This window comes from Phyllostomus discolor, chromosome 6 (genome assembly GCF_004126475.2).
Source record: "Phyllostomus discolor isolate MPI-MPIP mPhyDis1 chromosome 6, mPhyDis1.pri.v3, whole genome shotgun sequence".
Classification (NCBI taxonomy): domain Eukaryota; kingdom Metazoa; phylum Chordata; class Mammalia; order Chiroptera; family Phyllostomidae; genus Phyllostomus; species Phyllostomus discolor.
Window position 1 is genome coordinate 40,006,309 of NC_040908.2, and position 16,736 is coordinate 40,023,044.

Sequence of the window (16,736 nt, forward strand, 5' to 3'; positions counted from 1 at the left end):
GTATGAGGTGATATCTCATCGTGATTTTAATTTACATCTTTCTGATGACTAGTGACACTGAGCATTTTTTCATAAGTCTACGGGCCATCTATATGTCCTCCTTGAAGAAGTATCTGTTCAGGTCCTTTACCCATTTTTAATTGGGTTATTTGTCTTCCTGATGTTGAGTTATATGAGTTCTTTATATATTTAAAGATTAAACCCTTGTCCAATCTATCATTGGCAAATATGTTCTCCCATGTGCTAAAGTTTTAATTATTTAATTCCATTTTGGCCATGAGACTTTCAAGAAAACATACTTACTTGGGTGTTCGTTACATCTTGCAAACAATAAATCACAGCATAATGTCAACTTTGCCACTTCAAAATTTTACTCCTATTTCAAGGACCACAATATCCAGGTAAGGTTTCCAGGTAAGGTTTCATAGCCTTCTTACAGTATCCTTCTTAAGTATGATGTCATAAACTTAATGTGAAAGAGGACTGTATAGATTAAAGATTTCCTTTTATTATTGCACATTAATTTATTAAGGTTATCTTGACAACTCCTTATTCTTGGCTACATTCTAAAAGTTGTGTGTGGTCAAATGGTTTGGTACAAAAATAAAAACCAGAAATCCTGAGTCTCATTCCTAGGTCTAATTTTACACAGAGCACTTAATTTCTTCAATGCTTGCTTTTTCATTTTCAAAGTGGGACTAATAATTCTAGTCTGCAAAGTACTTTCCTCAAGAGAGAGCCATAATTTGAATGCAATTAACTGCTTCTAATTTTTCAAACATAAAATTCTACTGATGTTCACCTAATAGTACAAACACAGTGTCTCAAACTAATTGTTTCCTAAGTGATTATTTTTTAAAGCCATCAATTCATTTTGAGGTAGCTTTATGAAATAGAGATTAAATTAACTAACTTAGCTAAAAACATGATTCTTTAACATTAGCCATAATAACAGCTCGGCATTATCTCAATAGGAACATTGTACAACATGAGCAGGGTGGAGGAGGAAGTAAAACAACAAAAAGTGAATTTCTACATAACACTCCATGGTTTCAATAATTATTGGTATCCACTTCTCCTGTAAATTTTCTCAGAAAGCAGCAGACAGAAATATACATAGCCCCAGAATGAAATTAATGGACTTATAACAGTAATACCCTGGACATAATAAAAGATTCTACAATGGGGTGTTAGTGTCAGACTTTAATGTTGAAGACCGGCCTTGGGGCCATACCTTACTTTATTTTTTTAAAGATTTTATTTATTTATTTTTAGAGAGGGAAGGGAGGGAGAAAGAGAGAGAGAGAGAGAGGGAAACATCAATGTGTGGTTGCTGGGAGCCGTGGCCTGCAACCCAGGCATGTGCCCTGACTGGGAATCGAACCTGCGACACTTTGGTTCACAGCCCGCGCTCAATCCACTGAGCTACACCAGCCAGGGGTGATACCTTATTTTAAATGGGGGCTAACAGGGAGGTAGAGCATTCAGGCAGACACTAGTTACAAATAAGATACTTTTGTTTGCTCATTGTTATAAACCTCCCTTACCCCATCACTTCAGAGTGTCTTTTTGTTTTTAGTTTTAATTTCTTTTTAGATTTTATTTATTTATTTTTAAAGAGAGGAGAAGGGAAGGAAAGAAACATCAGTGTGTGGTTGCCTCCCACACAGCCCCAGTGGGGACCCAGCCTGCAACCCAGGCACATGCCCTGACTGGGAATTGAACCAGCGACCCTTCAGTTCATATGCTGCCACTCAATCCACTGAGCTATACCAGCTAGGGCCAGAGTGTCTTTTATATTGTTCTTGAGGGAAACTGAAGGAGAAGAAAATAGATCATGTATTATTCATCACCTCCCCTCACAGAGAAACAATTACTTTTATAGTACGGTAATTTTTTAATCGTATTCCCCCTTTCTATTTTAATGTGAGTCTTTAAACAGACAGACTCATAAAATAATATCTATAAAATCATGAACTATGCCTATAGTATCAGATATGGAAGAAGCTAATGCTTAGAACCTGCCTGAGAAAAATTCTACAGTCCCTGGGTAGGGTTTCAGGAGCCATAGGTCATAGAATCATTTTATTTAAAAAAAAATATTGAAGTATAACACACAGAAAAGTACACAAGCCCTAAGTGTACAGATGGATAAAAAGTGACTGCAGCCATGTAGCCAACAATCAGGTCAAGAAATAATAATCCATGAAAAAAAACTAATTCAGGGTAAAAATAGGTCAGAGTAATGGTTAACATTGTGAGTTATCATCTGGGATGGGACACATCTGCTGGGGTATTCAAAATGTTCCACATCTTGATCTCAATGATGGTTTATCATGATAATTTACATATTTAAATATCATCTTGTACTTTTAATATCTGTGCATTTTCTCTACTTGTTATAATTCAGTAAAAAACAAAATTTCTTAAAGGATTGCTTTTTCCTGTTTTTGAACTGTATATAAGTGGAATTATATCACATGTTCTTTTGTATCTTGCTCAGCACTGTGTTTGAGAAATTCATTCATGTGGTTGAATATACCGTAGTTGCAGTTCACTCATTTTTATTGCCAATAGTGTTCAGTTGTATGAATATGCCACAGCTGATTTATCCATTCTACTTTTGGGTTATATCTAGTTTGGGGCTAATATAAATAATATTTCTGCACGTGTTTTGGTATATATGTGTATACATTTCTGCAGGGCATATTTTTTTTTCAATGTAGTCATAACAGTTTACATCCCTACCATCAATGTATGAGAATTCACGCTAGCTCCATATCCTCACCAGTAATTGGTATTGTCAGTCTTGGTAATTTTAGTCATTCTGGTAGGAGTACACAGTGAATTTTATTGTTGTTTTCATTTCAATTTCCTTGATTACTAATGAGTTTGAATATTTTTTCATACGTTAGTAGTCATAAAATTTCTTCATATCTTTTGCCCATTTTTAAATAGCTTGTGCTTGCATTTAGTATATAGTCTGTATTCCTTGGTTTAAGTTTGTCTGATATTTCTTCATGATTATATTAGGTTATGCATTTTGAACAGAAAAAAACTGGCAAAGTGACATTGTCTCTTTCTTGGTGCACTATATTGAAGCATATAATGTCTGTTGTTTCCTTTGCTGTTAATGTTAACTTTGCTCACTTGGTTAAGGCAGTATCTGCCAGGTTTATCAACTATAAAGTTACCTATTTTTCCCATTTGATGTGTTTGGGAGTTTTTGATGCTATTTTAATAGTATTTTTAAAATGTCATTTTCTGACTGTTGATGGTACATAGAAATTCAGTTGATTATAAACAAGTATATTGTTACCTTGTATCCAGAAATCTTGCTAGATTCTAACTTTATAATTTTTAATGCTTTAACCCTTTAAAAAATTCTTTTCATTCTAATAAATTATCAACAGATTATTTATGAGTTTTTATATATACAAATATGTCAGTTGCATATAATGACCATTTTTTTCATTTTGTCCTAAGCCTTACACATTTTATTTTGTTTTTTGCCCTTGGTACTGGCTAGAACAATATTAAATAAAAATGGTGATAATGGAGCTCTTTGTCTTGTTCCCAACTTCAGGGGAAAGGTTTTTATATTTCATTATTTAACATATTTGCTATAGCTCAGGTTAGGGAAGATCCTTTCTAGCTATTGGAACCAGAATTTTTTTCAATCATAAATATATGTAGTATTTTGCCAAATACCTTTTTCTCTATTAAATTGATAATATTTTCCCTTTATTCTGTAAATATAGCTAATTACATTGATTAATTTTTTAAACCCAAGCTAGTCATACTATGGTCTTTGCTAGGTACTTATTTTTAAAACAAATTGTAGTTACCTCAATTTTTTTCTTAAAAACCCAAACATTCAGGTTCCTTTTTCCAGACACTGGTTATGTAATGAATCACCAAAACTTAATGACTTAGAACAACAATATTTTTATCTGTTATGTTATCTATCTGTCAAGAATTCCAAAGAAACTCAGCTGAGCACTTCTGCTCAAGGTCTCTTGTGAGTTTGCAAGTCAGGTTGGTTGTAGTTATAGTTATTTCAAAGGCTTTCTTACTCACAACTCGGGGGCCTAGGCTGAAGAGACTCCACCAGCTTGTTATTGGAACACCTTGTGGATGTTCCACAAACATAGCCCCCTAACTCTGTGTGGTCTCTCCAGCATGGCACCTTCAGGATAGCAGGACTTCTTCTATAGCAGCTCAGAGTTCCAAAGGCATATGTCCTGAGAGAGAGGCTGGGGTAAGCTGTGTTGACTTTTATGACCTAGCCTTACAAGTTACACAGAATCATTTCACCATATTATTGGTTGAAGCAGTTACACAAGCCCACTCAGTTTCAAGGGCTGGGAATAGAACCCCATCTCTCCTTTTTTAATTGAATTTATTGGGATGAAACTGGCTAACAAAATTATATAGTTTCAGATGCATAATTCTACAATAAATCATCTGTACACTGACTGTATTGTGAGTTCACTACCCCCAGTCAAGTCTCCACCCATCTCTCAATGGAGGAGTGTGAAGTCACATTGTAAAGAGAACATATGAATCAGATGTATATTGGCGAGGCCACGTTTAGAAAATGCATCCTGCCACAGCAGCATCCCAGAAGTCCCACAGCCAGCTTACACAATCATTCACGTCTGCCATGATACCCAGCTCCAGCCTGTCTACAGTAGGTCCCAGACCTCCTTTCTTATCTTTACCCCCAGTAGCATAGCTCATCTTCACTCATTGTCCTTCATGCACAGACACACACTGGAGTCCCACAAACTCACTCTTAAGGCCAGTCTCTCAGATATCATCCCTGGAGTTTTGGAGCATGAGGAAAAAGTCCAGTGGGCTGGAGAAATAGGTATGACACGTCTCCCAGGTTAGAGGTCCTGAGAAATGCCGCTGTGCACTTGGGACAACTGGACAAACCTCTGAATGCATCTTCATGACAATAAGCCAAGAATGAAATTCTTTCCCTAATGCTTGATACAACTTCTTAGTGAGGACCTCCTGCTGTGTTAGGAACTGATAGCATAATCATAAAGAAGGAAGGAACTCGCAGTGGAAAGGTGCATCTGTAACCTTGTCAGAGCATGATCCGCAGGATATGGGGAACATTTAAAGGTTGTTAAGCCAAGAAGGATCATGATCAGGTTTGCACCTTAAAAAATCATTGCTATATTAAAGCAAAGCTTTCTCTGTCCCTCACTGCCAGGAAAAATGCATTCAGTGGCACTGTATATACAAAATCTCCACTACAATGTATAAACCTGAGGGGGATTTCTTTGATATGAAGTGTCTTTGAGAGGGAATCAAGGCCTTGCTTTTTTGTGTACACGCCAGGAAACACAAACTAAAGAAAACATGCAATGGAATGGAATTTGCAGAAGACAGAATTAGGAGTTGGAATAGCAATGACCTCAACTTCTAATGAATTTACTCCAAATTCTGGATTATTCTTCACCACCCTGTCTATGGGCTAATTTCATTCCCAAGCAATGAAAAATGGGCATAGCAACATCCTTTGTAAAATACTTCAGAAATGTCTTTGATTTATTAAAAATGCCATGGATACATGCAGCAATGAACTCCTGTAAAGTCATCACAAAGATGCTAAGTATTTTCACACTAGCTTTTTATGGAATTCAGAGTGGTAGCAACAATTCCCGGCAGGATTGTCTCTTCTTGCACCATAAGCGATATTGGACAAGGAAACTGTATATCTGATTCAGGAAATCAAAGTAATAAAACTGTCAGCAACAGTGCAGCCAAGTGATTAGAAGAAGGGTGGTTGAAAATTTAAACACCCTTTTTACTCATTAATCTCCAACTGCTAAAGACAAACAAAAAGCAAAATTAACATGATTGTAAACTAAGCACTTGTGTCCTGTGGCTACCAGGTTGGCCTGCTGAGAGGGAATGAGTTGATCAAAGCCAGTGAGTCCGCAGAGAACTGTGGGATTAGTGCTGCTTCAGGGAGCACACAGCCAGGATCCATTACCCAGCCTGTGTCAGGAACAGGTGAACACCGTAATTAATCTTGGCTTCAATTTGGAGGGAAGCAGGGAAGCTACCTGCCCTGTCTGCCGAGTTTATATGTTAATCCTCTGAGCTCTGAGAAAAAGTTGTTAAATTGGCATAAAGACTTTTTCTGCCCTTCTAAATGTATAGAGAAGAAATAGTTGGGAGGGGTTGCTGGGTTCCCTAACTTTAGGCAGTTAAGACAAGATGCCTCCCAGGAAAACTGCTGATTGCCACCTTACTTCATTTGATGCATCTCAGCGCACAAGGCAAAGGGTCTTCCAATGAAACCGGCAGGTTTTTTAATGCAAGAAAACACTTGGAGATGCAGGGGCCTTACCCACAAACATGAACCATAAAAACCCATGTACTTGGAATTGGAGTTGCTCTCAGGGGCAAACTCATCTAATCAATGGGCTCTTGAATTGCTTAAAACTTGTCCAGGACTTTACATATTATTCTAGATACAGAAAAATGAATAGACATGTGCCTTGTCCCTACTTTGCACCAATTTCATGTATTTTTAAAAAGCAATAAAACGTACAAATGAAATATCTGCATCAGCAATAGAAATTTCACATTAGAAACATTGACAATTTGCCCTAAAATTCCATGCTGAATGAACTGGGGAGCAAAATAAAACCAAACTACAGAGGGCAATCCTTCTTCTAAGGGAAGACAATTTATGAAAATAAGCAGGAGATGCTAGAAGCAGTCCTCTGACACCCTAACATGGAGTGGCAGAGGCCACTCCATTGCAGAGGGCTGAAAGAAATGCAAGTTGAGAGGCCTGTTTGGAATTGTAACACTTGGGTGCCCTTTCCTCTTCCACACCTCAGAGACAGGATGAGACCCCAGTGCGGCACAAGCTAGCCATCCGAGCATAAAGCTGTAAACAGTAAGCTCCTTCTCCCAGAGACCCTCCACATTGTTAGACAAGTGGCTTCACTATGACAACCTCCCCCATTCCAGTCTTCTCCTCCCCCACAATTCTGTAACAAAATATTACTACATTTCCGAAATATCATTACTGCCAGCTTTTTATCTCTCTTTATTTCATCTGGATTTGATGTCCTACTATTAAAAATTTGGCTGGGAACCTGTCTTAGTCAGATTGGGCATCTATAACAAGATATCAAAGACTGGGTGGCTTAAGCCACAGAAATTTATTTCTCACAGTTCTGGAGGCTAGAAAATCCAAGATCAGAGTGCCAGCCGATTAGTTGTCAGCTGAGAGCCCTTATCTTGGTTTGTAATCGCTGTTTTCTACTTGTCTCCACAGCAAGGCAGAAAACAAAGAGAAAAGAAAGCTCTCTCCTGTCTAATCTTACAAAAGTACTAATCCCATCATGAGGACTCCACCTTCATGAACTAATTACCTCTCCAAAGCCCGGCCTCCAGATTAGAATTCCAATTTATGGTTTGGGGTTGGGGGTGGGGGTACATACAAACAAGCAGTCCATAATAGAACCCATATTGATTTCTGACAACTGGACATGAATCATTGATAGCAAATTCAACCATTCTAAATGTTGTTCAAAGCAGGTAGGGAGTCCCTGCACAGTTGCTACCAATCATGCAACAGGGCTTGGGATGAATTCCATTCCGTTATTCTGCTTCAATTAAGGAACAGGCTTCAATGGGGAAATTTACAAGGGGAAGATGGCTTGGCCTCAGATTTTCCCATCATCCCTGAGAGAGTGATGCTATGGCTAGGTGCTATGTTTCCAGTGGAAGGAGATGTCCCCTGAAAAGACACCTTTTTAAAGTAAAATTTTGAGAAAGCACCCTTGTCAGAATGCGAACAAAGAGACTATTTAGAGCCAGGGTGACTGAGTTTAGGTACCAGCTGCCAAACACGTAGGGTCCCAGGGGCCCTTAGGAAGTTGCAGCCCGTTTTGCTAGGGGCCATTCTGGGAAGCTGAGTTTGAGCACAACCTCTTCTGCTGGCAGAAGCAGAGACGCTAGCCTCTCCTGGCACTATGTGTTGGCAACCCCAGGGTTAGCTCCCAAGGTCATTTTTGGACAATCCTACCCAAAGCATCATACTCATCTAATCATTCTTTAATAAGTGTTAGTCATAATTAGCTAATGACCAATGAGAATCATACCATGCTACAACAACCAGCCTGGCAAAGCAAAAGTTTTGAGTAGATGAAAGGTTGTTCAGAGATGAAAGAATTTCAGCCCTAGCTGGTATGGCTTAGTGGATTGAGCGCTGGCCTGCAAACCAAAAGGTGATGGGTTCAATTCCCAGTCAGGGCACATGACTGGGTTATGGCCAGGTGCCCAGTAGCGGGCACGCATGAGAGGCAGCAACACATTGTTGTTGCCCTCTTGTCCTCCAACACATTGTTGTTGCTTTCTTTTCCTACTTTTCCCTCTGTCTAAAAATAAAACAAAATCTTTAAAAAAAAAAGAGTTTCAGTGGAGTAGTTGTACAACATTCACACACATCCAAATAGTAAGTCAGAGGGAAAAGGCAAAATGGAGATAGCCAACCAATTAAGGAAAAGGAGGAAGAGATAATGAGATGAAGAAATATATGAGGGACTAATATATGAAGTAAATTCATTCAACCAACATTTATTGAATACCTGAGCTAAGTTCTGAGCATGAACTGGTGAGCAAGACAGAAATGGTCCCTCCTTGTCCCACAGACAAGTAAACAGCCCAGGAAATCTTATAAAGCTAAAATAATAATTTTAAAGATGATTTTTTCCTGAATTACTTGCTCTAACATTTTAACTCTCCCAAGTTGCAATTCTGAAAAGGAAACAAGCACTTTTCCTTTATAGTAGGAAATGCATCACAGAGTAACCTAAAAGTAGGAAATCACAATTTGCCATCCTTAAGGAAATAATTAAGCCAAGAATTATCAATGAATGCTGAAACCCTTAGGTGAAAGGCTGATGGAGGGCTGGATACTCACCTGGTGCCAAAGTTATCAGACTGCAGGTTACTAGCTAGTTCTGTTACAGAACACAACAAGGGGGGCCTGGGACAATATACTATTATTGAAAGGCGGCCCCGGGTCCGTTATGTCCGCTGCCAGAGGAAAGACGTCTCTCAATACCAGAGACTTGTGAAAAGGAAAGGAAATGTTTATTTAATGCTATACTAACTTAAAGTAGTGACCTAATGTCTTCACCAAAAATCCCAAAGTCCCTAAAAACACCCACAAACAGACACAGTCCTTCCTTCCTTCCCCCTTTGCCCAGTCCAGAGTACCGTATCTCAGGAAAGGAAATAGAAGTCCATGGCTCAGGCAGTCCTCTGGTTCTTCCCAGTTAGAACTCCATCTCGACTGGGAGAGCTCCCTGGGTTCCCGGCACCCTCAGCTGAGTCGCCAGGATTTCTGCTAAAACCAGGTGGTGGTTCCCCCTTCTAAAGTTGTGGGGGTCCCCACTCTGCCAGGCCGCGTGGTTCCCTCTCTCTGGGATGCGGGAGTCTCCACTCTGCTAAAGACGCGTGGTTCTCTCCCTCAGGGCTGCCGCATGGTTCTCCCTTCTAAAGCAGCATGGTTCTCCCCCAATGGCTGCATGTGGTTCTTCTTCTCAGGGCAGCGCATGGCTCTCCTCCTCAGGGCTGCGCATGGCTCACCTCCTCTCAATGGCTGCCAAGTCTGGGTTTTAAATCCCCATGGCCAATCTTCCTCTGCAGCCTCATTTCCGACTCCTCCCACACTCAGCTTCACATGCCAGAACTCGTATCCTTCCAGCTTTACTGGGCTGCCATCATGAGTCTGGGCAAGCGTGGCCCCATGTCCTGGAGCCAATCCTCTCTGAGCTCCCACGCAGGCGCTGTAACTCAGGGGACCCGCCCCACCCCCAGTTACATCTGGGTGGGGAAGTTACTTCCATTCCCCTGGCTTAGAGCTGATCACAGCTACTTAACATATCTATGCAATCAGTCAAAGGTTATAGATATGCCAAACGACCATGCCAGAGCTTAGCTGCAAGACTGTTGCTATGCTAAACAGCTCTCAATGGCCCTGCTCCATTTGTCCCTTCCCCCAACCCACACCCTGGGGTGGGGGATGGAGACATCTTAAAATCTCCTAGACACCTTAAGTTCTGGACCGCATTTCAAATGCTCATTTGCCCCCCCCCCCCTTGGCTGCACCCTGTAACAGTTCCAAGATGACTGTCACCACATAACCCAGTGGTCAATCTTAATATCAGCAATAATGGGATTACCAGAGCTTCATTATGTAACTTGTGGTGTGATGTACTGTTTCGCTGAATCTAAACAAGCCTTTAGATTCAATGTCCAATAACAAAAAATATGGGGTTTATTGTTGGATGACACCAAAAGTAAGCAATCACAAAAATCCAGAAACTGGGGCATTCTAGGGAACAATTGTCCTGATCTTTGAAAGTCAATGTCATAGGAAAAATAAAAAGCTGGGGTGGGTGTGAGAGGGAGATTAGGGGGAACATGAAAGCAAATGTCTGTTCTAAAGTAAAATACACTTCAGAGACCCAACAACCAAACAGAGTCATGCTTCTTGATTGTATCCTAATACTGAACAAAACTTGCTTCAAAAGACATTTTGGGGACAAGCAAGGGTAACTTGGGTGTGTTGATATTATTAGGGTTATGTAAGAAAGTGTTCTTATTTAGATATGCATATCAAAATATTTAGGAGTAAAATGTCATGATATCTGTACTTACTTTAAAAGACTTTAACAAAATATAGGTAAAACATGCAAAAATGACAATCATTAAATCTAAGTGATAAGTATAGGGTGTTTATTATACTATTCTCTCTACTTTTCTGTACATTTATAATTTTCACAGTAATTATAAAAAGTATCTTTAACACCTAGCGTTTGTGAGGGTTTGAGGAAACAGGCCATTCCATTCATATTGTTGGTTGAATTGTACATTGGTATAGTCTTCACAGAGGACAATTTGGAATATATAAACTTTGTTTAGGTTTTTATTTTTTAAAATATTTTATTTATTTATTTTTAGAGAGAAGAGAAGGGAGGGAAAAAGAGAGGGAGAGAACATCTATCATTGCCTCTCTTACACACCCCAACCAGGGGCTGAAATCGCAACCCAGGCATGTGCCCTGAACGGGAATCAAACCGGTGAACTTCGGCTTTGTAGGACATCACCCAACACAGAGCCACACTAGTCAGGGCTAAATTGTGTTTTAAAACATATATACCCTTTGACATAAAAGTCCCATCATTAAGAATCTATTCAATGACTAGTGATACCAAGTGTAGAGGATGTATCCATTAAGATGTTTATTATAGCATTATTTATAATATAAACAAATCTGAGATAACAGGGAAATGGTTAAATATATTTTGACAGTACCAGGTCAGTTGGAAAGTATCCAGCATTGTAATATGAAACACACATTTATTGAAAATATAAGATACAAGAAACATTGTACATAGGACAATGACTCACTCCCTTTCAAAGAAGGCACCTTGGGACTTCACACAGTTCCAATCGCCATCAGCTGCTTAGTTTTATTTTCCTGAATCCCACTGACAGTCTGAAATCTCTTCCCTTTCAAAGGTGATTTTAGTTTTGGGAATAGCCAGAAGTCACAGGGCAATAGAGGGGCTGAGTCACCTGAGTGATCTGATGTTTCACCAGAAAATTGCATGAGATGTGATGCATGAGTGGGCATGTTGTCATGATGAATCTGCCAATCACCAGTTGCCTGTAGCTGTGGCTGTTTTTGTCATCTGAATCTCTCAACTGATGAATATTGAGGTAGTACTCCTTATTAACTGTTTGGCCCGGTGTGGAGGTGGTGTACTCATGATGGACAATACCATCCCAATCAAAAAACACAGTTACCATGGTCTTGATCTTTCTGTGACTTTGCCATGCCTTGTTTGGGCATGGCGAACCAGGCAACTTCCATTGGGATGACTGGGCCTTCCTTTCAGGATCATACCCATAAACCCATGATTAATCTCTAGTTATGATCTTCTGGAGGAAATCTGGTTCATTAGTAGCAGTTTGAATCAAGTCATTAGCAACTGCAGCACAATATTCCTTCTGCTTAGGTAGCAGAAGCTGCAGAACAAATTTTGCCACTACATGTTTCATGCCCAGATCCTTTGTCAGAATCCTGGACACAGTTTTTGGAATCCACAGATCGGCTTCTAGTTCTCACCCTGTTAGTTACCGATCTTTGATGATTGAGTCTGTACACGTTCAACATTCTCTCAGGTGTTCTGCTTGTTGCAGGCCTTCCAGAATGTGGGTCACTTTCAACAGATTCTTGATCATCTTTGATGTGTTTGTGCCACACTTTTACTTGCACTGTACTCATTGTATCATCCCGAAAAGCCTTCTGAATCATCCAAATAGTTTTTGAGGAAAAATGTTCAAACTTAATACAAAATTTGATGCAGATTTGTTGCTCTACTTCCTCAGTCACTTTGAATGTGATGGCCACACAGTACACATGCTCACTCAATGGTGTCTACCACCCCCACTATCTAGTACAGTGAAGTTGTCATTGTTTGCATATGTGAATTTCGGTCCACTCTTCTTGGCTGCCAGGTCACATTGATGTTGCACAAACTGTATATTAACAATGGCTGGACTTTTTCCGGACAGAGCTTGTATGTTACATATTATATGACAAAGAACAACATGTCACTGTTAAAAATAACAAAGTAGTCTGCCACAGAGTAGGCGGGTAGCTTAAACAACAGAAATTTATTTTCTCACAGTTCTGGAGGCTAGAATTAAAACAAGGTGTCAGCAGGGCTGGTTTCTTCTGAGGCCTCTCTCCTTGGCTTATAGATAGCCATCCTCTCCCTATGCCTTCACATGATTGTCCCTCTCTACCCATTTGTGTCCATGTTTCCTTATAAGGACACTAGTCTTACTGGAATAGGAGACACACTAATGACTTCATTTAAACTAAATTACCTCTTTAAAGACCCTGTTTCCAAATACAGTCACATTTTCAGGTACTGAAAGTTAGGATTTCAATATGTCTAATTTAGGAGGACACAATTCAGTCCATAACATTTATTGCCATGGAAAGGCATTTATGATTTTTAGGTTAAAAAAAAAAACAGGGAGCAGAACAATATGTACAGTGTGATCCTCTTTTTAAAAAAAAATTTTTTAAAAACAATGAAAACAAACCCTCTGGTATGGGCTTACATACAGTTTAGGGTATATTGAAAACATCCTGGAAGAATAGATACCCAACTCTCAATAATGGTTTCCTGAGGAATAAAATGATGAAAGGTCCGTACAGATTTCCACTTTTTTTTTTACAAGCATGGGTTAATTTAGTAATTGGAAAATTTTAGCTAAAAAAAAGTACAGCTACAATGTTAACACCCCCAGCAGAAAAAGGAAAACATGTTGTTCCTTGAAACAAAGTGTCCTTACTGAAATAGGGGTTGGGGACTGGCGGTCCACCCCAGGTAGATTAATAAAAAGAAGAAAATTGGGAAGAAAACAACTAAAAACAATACTTTGACACCATCTTAAATATTGGGGAGGAAGAGACACAGGACATCCAAATTGTCTTTATCTGCCAGCTCAGAAGAATGAGTGACTCATTGTAAAAAACTAAGTGTTAGAAAATAAAATGATATTTCTTCAGATTCATATGTTTATACATACTCTTCTCATCTTATTCTCATGCAACCCTACTATCTTCATTTTTCAGACGAGGAAAGAGCTTATTAAGGTTAATTTTCCCGAGGTCACAAAACTAGTAAGGTAGCAAAACTAGAACTCAAATTTGGGTCTCCCTCATCCTGAAGCCAGTGCTAGCTACTCCTCTGTGCTGCCTGGAATAGGTTTTGCCTTCTCCCTATCACCTGCACCCAATCACTACTCCCAAATCTTGCTAATTTGGAAAGCATCTCTTCCCCCAAGTTTAGGCAGCTCTCTTTAGGTCTCCCTAAATCCCCTGACTCCATATGTATCACAGACCATAATGCAGTCTGATGATCTCTGTATATGGTTTTTCTCCTCCACTGGACTGTGAACTCTTGAGAGCAGCAATTCAGTACCACCCGTGCCTGGCACATAGTAGGTGCTTTAGTTCAAAACTTCTTATGAAGTTCCTCTGAACTTCATAAGATTAAAGACTACATCTGGTTTTATGCACCATTAAATCACTGGAGCCTAACACATGCTTGGCACAGTTAGGCTTTCAAAAAAATAAATATTTTTAAATAAATAAATAATTCTATAAGTAATCTTCTCTATTTACTGTGACTCTAAGTCACATTCCAAGAAAAAGCAACTTCTTGACATACTTTTTCTTGTAATGATTTAGTATTTCACATTATTTCTACACTTCAACACTTTAAAATTCATCATTATTTTCCCGTTTTTGTCCTTACACTCACATGGAACATGACCTCCAGTATTTGGGAGTGAGATTCTGATTCTGCCTTACATTTATCCGCCTATTGCAAACTGCTAGCGATTCCTGTCAACCTTCCTCACTTAACTGCCGAAGTCCTGAAAGTCCTGAAAGTCCTGAATGGAGGGGGGAGGGAGGTACTTAGAGGTAAACAATTAGCCTCCATTTACAAACTTGCTTTTCCCTGGGGTAATTGCAAAGTTACAAGTTCCTGGACGTGAACCTTTCCTGGCAGAATCTCCTCAACGAGTGGATTGATGACGGATGACTATGATTAAATATATGAAATAACAAAACACTTAAAACAGTATTTGCTGGGCAAAGTTCTGCTTTTTTAAAAAATATATGATGCAGAGACTCTCATTAGAGGAACAAGAAAAACATATTCCAAATTACCTTCCAAGCAGTTTGCCTGGATTGAGTCCCACAGACAAACAGACCAGACACTCTATCCGATTAGCGTTTGCAGCCCGAGTTCTAGCCCTTGTGGGCGGGGCCGTGAGTCTCCCGCGAAGGGAGGGGGCGGGATCAGGGGCGGGCCCAGGCCTCCAGGGGCGGGGCCGCGAAGGCGAGGGGCAGGCTGGGAAGCGGCGCCATATTGGCGTCGGCCGCGCTGTATTGTCATAAATAGAGCCGGTTATGTGGTGTTTTCACCACTCGGTTGGATGCCTCGGCCGTAGTGAGTGAGAAAGTGAGCGAGCAAGCGAGTTACAAGCGACCGGAGGAAAGTGGAGAGGGAGAGAAGGGAAGAGCAACAACGGGACTCCACAGCGGGAGACACTCGCCGGTGAGGGAGACGCAGGAAGCGATGAAAGAAACGTCTGCGTAAGTGGTGGGGGGCGGCGGTTGAGGGTGAGGTGGTGAGGGGTGGGCTGAGGTGGTCGGCCCGGGACTTCGTTTCCGTGCTCTGTCCCAAGCTCGCCCGAGTGGTCTTCTCCCCTGCTCCGGTCCGGTCGGCAAGGATACCTCCCCTACACCCAGCGGCTCACCTGGCTACCCCCTCCACAGTCGGGGACTCCAGGAGTCGCCATCTGCTTTCAGCTGTCCCGCATCCGAGGACGCCCCTAGACAAGGGTGCGGCGGGAGGGAGGCGAGTGTGTCGGTGGGGAGAAACTGTCGGTCACTCTCCTGCCCCCCAAGTACTGTCTGAACCGGTCTCTTCTGCCTGCATTGGCGCAAATACCATCCCCCTACTTCCCCCTCCTCCCTTCCGGACCGCTGTCTCCAGGTCTTCAGGAGTGAATGACCTATCCCAGCCCGTTTCTCTGTTATAAAGGCTGTGGTCTTTTCGCCCTCCGCAGTCCTCCCCACCTGCCCATAACATACCTGTGGGTCTATACCGCCTGCTCACACTTCGATAAGTCACAAACGGTTTCAGTGCTTGGCGGAAGATTTTGTTGTACCTCATTACATTTTGGTGTATTAGGAAATAATAGGGAAAATGCAAAGAAAAACATAAGCATCACTCGTGTAAACAACATTCATCTCCCTAAAGCATAACATTGTGTATGTGTAGACACGTATCTTTATTTAAAAGAAATCAGTCCAAATAACATCTGAAGGATTCTCCTACTTTCTAATCTTGTCACATTCGCCTCTCTCCCCAGAGTTCCCCACGGTCCTGAATCTGATGGTTATTGCTGCATGTTGTTTTAGTGCTGTTACTACATACTGTGTATATGCCCATAATAACTGGCATTGTTTTTGAGCTTTATATAATCAGTATCACACTTGTCATTCTGCAGCTTCTTTAGTGCAGTATAGTATCTCTGAGCTTTGTCCATGTTAGTATTTTTAACTCGAGTTATTAAATCATGTTAATTACTGTATTGCATTCCATTGTAGGGATACACCCTAATATAGTTATTTTCCTGTTAGTGACTATTTTAAGTTGTTTCTAGTTTTTAATGTTACAGTGTGGCAGTGAACATTCTACATGTCTTTTTGTACACTTGTACTGGAATTTCTCTAGCATGTTATCCTGTAAGTGAAATTTATGGATTGAAGGGAATGTGGAATTCTGTTGCTTGCTATTTCCCTTCCTGTCCAGAGGATGGAGGTTCAGAAATATAGACTGGGAATTTTAGTGCTAGTAGGAACTTAAATAGCTAACTTTTTCAGCATACATATAAAAAACCGGGACCCGCGATCGTGATTAGTGTCAGAACTGAAGTAGTTCTAGAAGGGAGAATGGAATGGTGGAAAGATCTCGGGTTTTGGAGTTCAGATTTTGACTCCTGTCTTTCTCCATCTAGGGTGCTTACCTGTAAAGTGGCAGGGTTATTAAGGGTAATTGAGTGATCATATATAATTAGTCTCT

At 40.4% G+C, this 16,736-nt stretch overlaps 1 protein-coding gene across 6 annotated transcripts in view; it reads left to right on the plus strand.

The window, feature by feature from the left end:
- The first annotated feature begins 14,981 nt into the window (after positions 1-14,981).
- The window catches only part of PAPOLG (poly(A) polymerase gamma), a 35,199-nt gene continuing 33,444 nt past the window's right edge, over positions 14,982-16,736 (plus strand). For all 6 annotated transcript variants that reach the window (XM_028514276.2, XM_028514280.2, XM_036028003.1 and 3 more), the window contains exon 1: positions 14,982-15,241. In XM_028514276.2, the coding sequence (XP_028370077.1) occupies positions 15,225-15,241 (17 nt within the window). In that variant the 5' untranslated portion in view covers positions 14,982-15,224. The remainder of the gene's footprint in view (positions 15,242-16,736) is intronic.